Source organism: Acanthisitta chloris, unplaced genomic scaffold (assembly GCF_000695815.1).
Source record: "Acanthisitta chloris isolate BGI_N310 unplaced genomic scaffold, ASM69581v1 scaffold2609, whole genome shotgun sequence".
NCBI lineage: Eukaryota > Metazoa > Chordata > Aves > Passeriformes > Acanthisittidae > Acanthisitta > Acanthisitta chloris.
The window spans coordinates 179942-189604 of NW_008691951.1; the positions used below are offsets into that span (position 1 = coordinate 179942).

Below are 9663 nucleotides of genomic sequence, written 5' to 3' on the forward strand. Positions count from 1 at the left end.
GCAACCCCCATCCCCCAATCCCTGTCCCCACTGTGCCACTGACAGAGAGGAGGTAGAGAAAATGGGGAGTGAAGTTGAGCCTGGTAAAACGGGAGGAGTGGGGAAAAGGGTTTTAAGATTTCTCCTTATTTCTTATTATCCTGCTCTGACTTGACTTGTAATAAATTAATTTCCCCAAGTTGAAGCTCTTTTGCCCATGATGATAACTGGTGGGTGATCTCTTCCTGTCCTTACCTCAACCCATGAGCCTTTCATTATACTTTGTCTCCCCAGTTGAAGAGGGGAGTGATAGAGTGACTTTGGTGGAACCCATATGTTCAGCCAAGACAAACTCACCATAATGGGGAATTACCCATGATGGATGCAGCAGATGTTAACAACCCTCCTTTCAGACAAATATACCTATCTTTCCTCAGGTCTCTGATGTATAAAACCTCCCCTTTGCTGAACTTTAATTCTGATATTTTGCAACAATATTTGATTATATTGCTGAAGGGTCTTGTATCTGTTCAGGATAATTTTATCCATAATAATACTTTTCATAGGTATCCATATTTTACCCTTCTTGAACTCCTACTTAATATGCATGATTCACAGCAAAAATTAAATAATCTTGCAGATTCTAAAAAATATAAACCAGATTGAATTACAGTTAATAAAAAGGGGAAATGGTTTCCTTTATATAAATCACATCTAAAAATATTTGCACTGTAATACTTTTCTACATTTTTGCAAACAAGCCCATGTCCAGCTGTATTTTTTCTGAAACGTTCAATTGTCCCCAGTGAAAAACTTCTCTATAACAGCAGCAACTATATGTGAAATTAATTTTTTTTGCCCCTTGAACTAAGAAGGTAGTGACCGGACAAAGAAAATAGAAGAGTGAATAACTGCTCATTTGTCAAAATAGTTTGATATTCCTAAGGCAAAAGAATAAAGAGCTAACCTGGCCACAGACATGAGTTGCTGAAAACCTTTTCACATATTGTGTAGTCATTAACTGGAATTTGGCAGCCAAATTCTCCAGCTATTCTATCTAAGTGTAGACACATATCTCTAGATTACAGACCAAAAGGCTGAAGGGGAATTTCTGTTAGTTGCTACGATGTTGGGTATCAGAACAGTGGTTATTTTCTTATCTTTTCAGTGTTCTCCTTGCCCATGTCTGTGCAGCACAAAAAAAGTGAATTAACTCAAAGAAAAGGGGCATGAACTAGACTGATAGCAAATAAGGAATCAGGTGGTAAGAAAAGAGATAAGAAACTATGAAGCTAGAAAAATCATGGGAGATGATGGAAATGAAAGTGGAAAAATAAGCTTTTGATCTGGCAAAGAACAAGGGAAAACAGGATTATTAACAGAGAAGCAAAGACTGTATTTAATTTCAATAAACTGAGTAAGTGCAGGAACATGCTCTAGGAATTCCCTGATCATCTGTGAGTTACCACTGAATTGTCCATGCTCTTGTCCTCTGTACAAGGATGGACACATTAATGATGAGCCTATGTATCCAAGCTATACCCACATTTGTTAAGAGAGATTGCTAGTTGCATTTGGCTAAAACTGCAAGGATCAATATAGATAATTGCATTCTAGTGCCTGCAAACATTCCCTTGCACTGATTAATTTTCTAGCATAATAGTAGCTAGGAAATTTAGGCAAGTGCTAAGACATCTGTTGCAGAGAAAAGGAAGGGAGAAAGAAATAATCTAACATGAATTTCAAGAGACAAGAACACAATGTAAGAATAAATAAAGGTAAATCAGAATAAGTCAGGACAAAGAACCTGATGGAAAAGAAATGCAACACAGAATAAACACAACCAGAATGGTCCATGGCATCCAATAAATGTACTCTTTCAGCATGTAAAATAGACTCACATTTCTGGAGTCTCAACACTCTTCTATTGTCGTCAAGTATTTGTGAAACTTGCAAGTTTAAATTTAAGAAGACAATTTTTAAGTCTTTTTTTGGTCTCCAAAATGGATTAGGGAAAAAAAAAGGATAATGGTGTATTACCACTGCAAGTGACAGAAATTAGAGACTTCTGTTATCACCTTGAGTTTCTAATTCTTCAAAAAGTGGCATTACAATAGTACATAATGTTGTCATTTCTAAGGTAGCTTGCACTTTATGTGACTGTTTAAATGAAAGAATATTCTGCCAATTCATATGAGGCAAATTAGAAAACATGGGAATTATACTAGCTGCAGAGTTCTCTTTTCATCCATTTGAGAAGGCTGGTTCTTATTTACCCAACACCAAATAAAAAATTCCAAGTTTTTCACCACATATAATAAACAGAATACATCACGGTGTAGACAAACTAAGGAGCATACAGCAGCTGAAAATCTTAATCTTTTGCAGAAAGTCACAAGGCAAAAAACCCACAGCCGTTCCTTCAGTAATTTGAAGCAATCCTTTAAATGTAATCTGAATTATGTGCACATGAGGCAGTCTTTTAAAGTATTTGAAAACCAAGAAAAATGTGTAATTTTGACTGTCCTATTGTACTTACCAAGTCTGACATATTTAACACTTTGGAGATATGAGACAACAATCTGAATTCAGCCCTAGAAATGGCAAATAAGCATTCTGAATGATTAAGTTTAAAAAGAAAAACATTTATACAAAAAATATAATCAATTGGAACACAGCAAACAGAAATATCAATATATGTCTCTATAGGAAGTATAATAAATGCAGTGCATTACCTGTATATGCAAACTGAACAAGATCCCACAGTGCATTGGGGTCTATGCCTTCCATTTTAATCTCTTCTTGCTTGGCTTCACAAACATCACTTGTAAACATGGCAGCAAAGTAGTCAGAGACAGAACTGAGAACAAGTCTGCAAAAAAGTTAGACATGGGTGTAATATATATTATGTATTAGAAATGTCATATATATATTTATAATCTTTAAAAAAAAATCTTCAGAATACTTATAAATTACCAGAAGCAATATATTGTTAGTTCACATAGGCAGCAAAATGCAGCATGACATTTAATTCTAATTTGGTTTTGCCTCCTGTGGCCATATGAACCAAGTGGCACATTAGCATATGACTATAAAACAGACATAGAAATTAGTGCTCAGTCTTTCTGATAATCTTCCAATTATGGAGATGCCCCAATTGTTAACAAGATAACCTCTCAGTATCAAAGACAACTTATTCATCAAAGGTATTTCGTACTCCAGAGGTACTCTTCATTGTTCTTAAAGGCTTATTTTTTATAAATTTAATAACAGCATATGACTTTAGACATACTATCAACCTGCAATAAAACTGTTAGCAGTTTAACATATTATTCACTAAAAACATAAAATAGAATCATTGAGTAATACAATGTTTATGGTAAAAAATATTTCCAAGGAAAATAATTTCAAAACACTCACAAAATGTGCCTGTGGTGTTTAGGGATCTGATTTAGATAAATCAAAACCACAGCAAGCATCAGGTATGATTGTAATTACTAGGGTTTTAGGCTAAGGTATTTTTCTAAATACCACCTACAGTCATATTTTGATCTTCTTAGGAGTAAATATTGACAAATGATCTTGAGCTAGAAATGTGGTACTGCTACAAATAGTGTATCATGTGCTTCCATAAAAGGTGGTCAAATTTCTGGATTACTTTGGAAATATAATATACAAACATATTGATAAAAGACACAAGAATCACAACTGGGAAACTTGGAAACCAAGAGAAAAATACTTAGCCTTTTGTATATTGGTATATTTTGTTCAAGGGAATTAATAATAGAAAAAAAAGAGAGAGAGTCAATAATAATGAGCAAATGCTTATCCACTGGCAAGGTAATTTATTGTCTTTCCTCTCTTAGCTCATCCCAATAGCAAAGTAAAATATGACAGTTTGAATTGGCTTCATAACTTTACAGTGCTTCAAGCTACTGTATTTCACCTGCAAGTGCAGCAGTTTAAAGACATATATATGATCTTTACTGGCTCTAATGATGGGAAATGACTAATTAGGTGCAATAGTTTTATCACTTTTTGTGTTGTGTTCAACTCTATCAATCATGAATTTTAGAAGAAAATGCCCTAGTTCAAAAACAGTTCACCTTCATATTTATATAACAAATAAGAACACCCAATAGATGACTACAAAAAGATGAAATTAGAAATATACTTTAGTGGTGCCACCAGAAACTCCTAATTCACTGTTTTTTCATCACTGAGGAACATTTACTTCTATGTTTGCTAATTTATTATCGCTATTGTATTTGTTATTTATGTCTCTTTTATCTTTATAACCCTTCTTCAAATACTTCTTCTTTATGTTCATAAATAAGTGATGTGATTTACTGCTAATAGATGCTTTATTAAAAAAATATTGATGATGCTCTATGAGATAAAATCTCTTATAGCTAGGAGACATGTAATTTAGGTATGCGACTGAAATTTCCATATGAGACTATTTTGCATTAGCTGTTGCTTCACATTTATTAACCACCATTAAAATTCAACTATATCTTCAACTTGGTCATTTGCTGAAAGCAAAACCAAAACTCTTTGCAGCATTAAAAACAATGGACAAATGAATGAACAGAAATTTTAATACACCACTCAGTGATCAGTGGGAATATTTTCAAACAGTAATATCTTATATTTCTAATTTACATCATCTATGTTCAGATTTTATTTATTATATAATCTCATTGCCTATGTATTGTTGAATATTAAAAAAAAAACCCTAAAAAACCAAAAAAAAACACAGAGTGAGGACAGAAAGCAAATTAACAGAAGGATTACATCTCTTTCATAAATTTCTACAAAAATCTGTGATTTTCCACAATTTGTACCATAGATTATTCTGGGGTGAGGAAATTAGAAGAATTTCATCTGGATCTCAGTTGCAGAGGAGCCTTCAGTCTACAGCCTACCAGACAAGATTCAGTCCAAAGTGAGAAAAACATGAAAAATAAATAATACAGATGTCAAGCCCTCAGCACTTCTCATTTTACTTAGAGGTTTACCCCTGCTGGTTTGCACCACTTATTAAAGAAGATGGCTTAAGTGAGTAGAAAAGTTCTGTGATATAGCAGCTCACTTAAACAAGCAAGACAAGCTTTTGAACAGAGTGATAAAGAAAGAGGATTGTTTTTTAAACTACCTGATGTTAATCAATAGCTAACAGAAATAATTAACAAGCTATTTCACCAACTGACTATAATCAGAAAGTTAACTGATTTCAAGACACTAACTTTTGCCTTGGGAAGTGCTCCAGAAGTTGAACTGAAGTGAAAGGAACTTGCTAATTACACTTAATTCTGAAAGGTGACACCTTTTGTAAATCTTGTGTTCCAAGAGATAGAAGATGAAAAGTGAGAAATCAAAGAGATCAATTAATTTGTAATGATCTGCTGCTTTTTGTAGATCAGAAGGCTCCAAACAGCTCCAAATCTTGGTTTAAAGGCATGTTGACCTATACATCAAGAAAGGTCAGGTGTCTCAGGATGTCACCTTTTTCAACTGCTGATCTGGCAGTGAAAATACATAAGAAACTCTTTCATCCTTGAGGCTCATAGCAGATGGCTTAAAATGAGTTTATGGACCCAGAAAGATTTTCTCTAGATGGAGGGCCTTCTCTACCCTTATGACTAAATTCAGCCTGATATATTTCTGGCTTGTTTTTTAGTACCCACTATAACTGATTCTGGTTGTGACTTTTTTATCCTATGATTTCAGATTTTATTTTAGTTTATTATATAATATTTCCTAGTAATTTTCACAACTGTTTCCACATACAGCTTTGACACAGAATTGCCACAACGTTGATAGTGCATTTATTAATGAAAAGAAGTAAACAAACCTTTATCACTTAAACTCTAACATATTTTTAGCACTTTCTGTTTTTATTGAATTTTCTGTTTTATTGAATCCAGTCTCTGTTCCATGCAGTATTTTGTTTTAATTGGATAGAGATAGGCAAATTCTATGCTTCCATCACATTTCTCCTCTTTTTTCCCTTCAGCCTTGAGTTCCTGTACTGTTTTGTGCAGCATTACTAATCAAAATGGCTTAAACTACAGTCTGAATTTAGAGATGCCTATAACATTTATGCAATCCTAGATGGAAGTTTTAATGAACTCTCCAGTGAAAATCTTCCAGGTTTGTCTATCATTTGTAGTGACTTTGGCTCTTTTCTTTGCAGCATATTTGATGTTTCTTCAGCAGCTGTAGAATATAGAATTCCAAGTACAGTATTTAAAACCGATATAATTCATGTGAGTTTCCTTCACTCAAAACAACTAAATCATCTATGGCAAATACATATTATTAATTTTATGTTGACCCATGGGATTATTGGTAGATTAATAATTTTCATTTACCTTGGAAATAAATGGTGCTCTGATCACACCACTATAGTTCTGAACAATAATTACTTCCCAGTGTTTTCCTGTTTCAGATGACATTTACTACCTGCAGTCTAAATTTCTAGGGACAACTGCATTTGGCTGATTGCAAACTGGATAAAAGAAGGAAATGTCAATTACAGTGGGTTAGTTTTGCTCCTTTGTTTGTTTTCTAACAGTAATACCCAAGCTCCAGCTCCACAAGGATTCAGATGTACCGTAAGACTGAAATTACAAATGTGAAATTAAAAGGTGAGCATAAATATATGAACATCTGTATGAAAAATAGTGGGGGAACTGAACCAAACTAATTTTAAAAATTACATTTTCCTCTGTATCTTACTCTACAAACAATGCAGTTTACCCAAATATTCAAAATAGGCAGAAAGTGTACTGGTAAAATAAATATATATTTTATACCACCCATATTAAACATGGTAGATTATACCAATTGTGGGATATTTCTATATATCTAACAAGTGGGTTTTGTGTCAGTTTAAGAATTTAGATTCAGTTATAGATTTTTTGTTTTCATTGTTTCACCGCATATATGTTGAACATTATCAAAAGCAAAAATTGGCCAATTAGCTGCTAAAAAGGAACAATAAAATACTCATTATTTCTGAAAAAAAATAATTATTTGATTTCAGTAATAGAAAGGACCTTAAAACTGGACACAAATTAGAAAGCCTTAGGTTAATATCCCTCCAGGGGCTTCTTTTTGGACCGTAAGGCAAATCTTGCAACTCTGGAATAATATAAATGCAGACAGACAAAAGGACTGAATATTATTCCCTATGTACTTGATACATCCATGAAGGAAATATCTTGCTCATTTAGATAAAAATGAGATCAGACCACAACTAAAAGGGGTGCATAAAGTGCTAGATGTGCAATGCATTTACTAGTGGCAAAAAGCGTGCAACATGGGAGCTGCATCCATTGGCAAGCCAGTGGGTAGAAGAAATTACTGGGGACTTAGCTGGCATCTGGGAACCTGATTATATGAGGGTAAGGAAGGAATAGGAAAAATCGCAGCTCTTAGAAGGCAGAAGAGTAAAAACATAGTCTTAGGAATGAAAATTGCTGAAAGAAGAAGAGAAGGATTTCTACATTTATTACAGCTACCAGTCTGAACCCAAGCAGACTGTTTCCTATGTGCTGCAAACTACCTAGATCAATCTGTTACTGTTTGTTACAAAGAGTTTATTACAATTATTTGGGCTATTTAAATACTTCAGTGAAATTTTCTGTCTGGTTTTAATTTTTAGTATTTAGACAATAACTTTGGCTTTGCTGTCTTATATATTGCACCTTTTCAAAACTTATTACAGGAGTTGGAATATAGACTATTCAACTTTTCTGTTTAACAGGAGTAATCACTGTGTCCATATTCACTTAGGGAAAAGGAACTTTGTAAGGTCCAAGTTGCCAAGATGATCTTAAAGTATTCCTCTGCACTATAAAGTTAATTTATGAGTTCAGAAATGCATTGGCTGCTTTTCTGATTTTCTGCTGGGAAATCATAGTCCTGCTCTGAATTTAGTACCTCAGCGAAGAAATCAGGACGAGCAGGGAATAGGTTACCCTCAGTTTGCAGCCTTATGCAGAGTTCAGATGCAGAAATACTTGTTCACCTGGAAATTCAGAATTATTCTCTGCATTTTAATCTAAACTCTAGGGTTGGATTTTTACTTGCATGCACTAAATCACAGCCTATTGCTAAGATCAAAATCTCAATGAAGAACAACTATTTTAAGCTCTAATTGCAATCCAAAACCATGCATAGTTTCATATATATGGGCTGATTTAATACCAGATAATCTTACAGAATTTTAGAAATAATAATGTAATTTATAAATTTTACACTAATAATTATAATTAAAAGTAATTGCAATATTCTTCAGTTCATTGAAAGCTATAGGTCATGGGAAGCCAGCATTCAATTTTCTACTATAAGTGTCTGAGAGACTCTGTACAACAGACCTATAAGAACATCAGGATCTTAAACTAGAAATTACGTTGTGTTCAGTGTAGCTATACAGCACCTCATTTCAGAAATTCCCATTCTCCTCACATACAAACCGCATCACAGCGGGGAGAACTGTTTGTCACACTCACAATAAGTTTGCTAGTTGAGTGCTACTTGAACCTTTGAAATCTATACGGAAAAAAACTGATCTTCAAAGCCCCAGCCTTCAAATACACTGTTTGCAGCCACTTAGCTCTTGTGGAGCTTAAAGCAAGAGGGAATCAGGCATAAGGCAAAACAGAAAACACTGTGCTAAGAAAGATGCATAGCCAAAGTATTTATTTTTGTAATTTCTATATCTTACGTTTATGTCCTACCTATGTGCAGGTATCTTGCGATCCCCAGCAATCAGGATAACGTCACAAAGCTGTTGTTGTTTCAAATAGCTCTCCATCTTTCTGAAGGTTTGCTCTGCATGGTGAACAGCCTGGTAGAATTCCTCAGAGCTACATGAATCCATGTCACAGTGGGGTGGCAAGGGGTGGCTGGCTCCTGACAGTCTGTAAACCACAAGAGAAACTCCATGTTGATAAGATGGGACCAGGTGTCTATACTTCATCACAGGCTTCTAGAATCTGATACAAGTAATCAATGCATCCTTTCCCAGCTCTCATCACTAGAAGTACAAGAAAAAATCTTACAGTGCTGGGAAAAAAATGGAAAAAGCAATCCTATCTTTCCACTGATTCTGAGTGCCTCCTCTAGTTCACTTCAAATTCACATTAATTTTACACCACCTGGGAAAGAAAAATAAAACTCTAATAGGCTTAGTTTGTAATGGATTGCGATTATTTCCACAATAACTTACATATCTACTTTTTAACCAATAGGCTCATTAATACAAAGTGAATTTAGCCTACAAAGATAATGGTCTACAATACAAAAAAAAAAAAAAAAAAAAAAAAAAACCACCCAAAGAAGCAAAAAATCCAACCAAACAAAAAAGTACCAAACAAACAAAAAAAAAAAAAAACCAGGAGAAAAATATAAACATTCTTTTTCATTACATTGCCATCTATTCCTAGTTCAAAGTTACTCAGTTCAGTTTTTCAGTGGAAAACAGGGAAAAAACTCAAGAAGAACTAGCCCTTGAGGAAACTAATGCTAGAGTTTCCAAATAATTCACAACACAGATGATACTCTTTTCTTTTACAAATATGTAATGAGATGGTTTCAAATGAAAGTCATAAGAATATATAACTTGTAGTGCTGAAAATGAAGGATTTAACAGATGGAGCTATTTTTTTTTAC

General features: G+C 34.0%; 1 protein-coding gene across 1 annotated transcript in view; it reads right to left on the reverse strand.

Moving 5' to 3' along the window:
• Nucleotides 1-8911, reverse strand: part of KLHL1 (kelch-like family member 1) — a 132699-nt gene extending 123788 nt beyond the window's left edge. The window contains exons 1-2 of the mRNA XM_009082453.1: nucleotides 8730-8911; nucleotides 2715-2851 (exon numbers count right to left, since the gene is read on the reverse strand). Of these exons, the coding sequence (XP_009080701.1) occupies nucleotides 2715-2851; nucleotides 8730-8872 (280 nt within the window). The 5' untranslated portion in view covers nucleotides 8873-8911. The remainder of the gene's footprint in view (nucleotides 1-2714; nucleotides 2852-8729) is intronic.
• Between the last annotated feature and the right edge of the window lie 752 nt (nucleotides 8912-9663).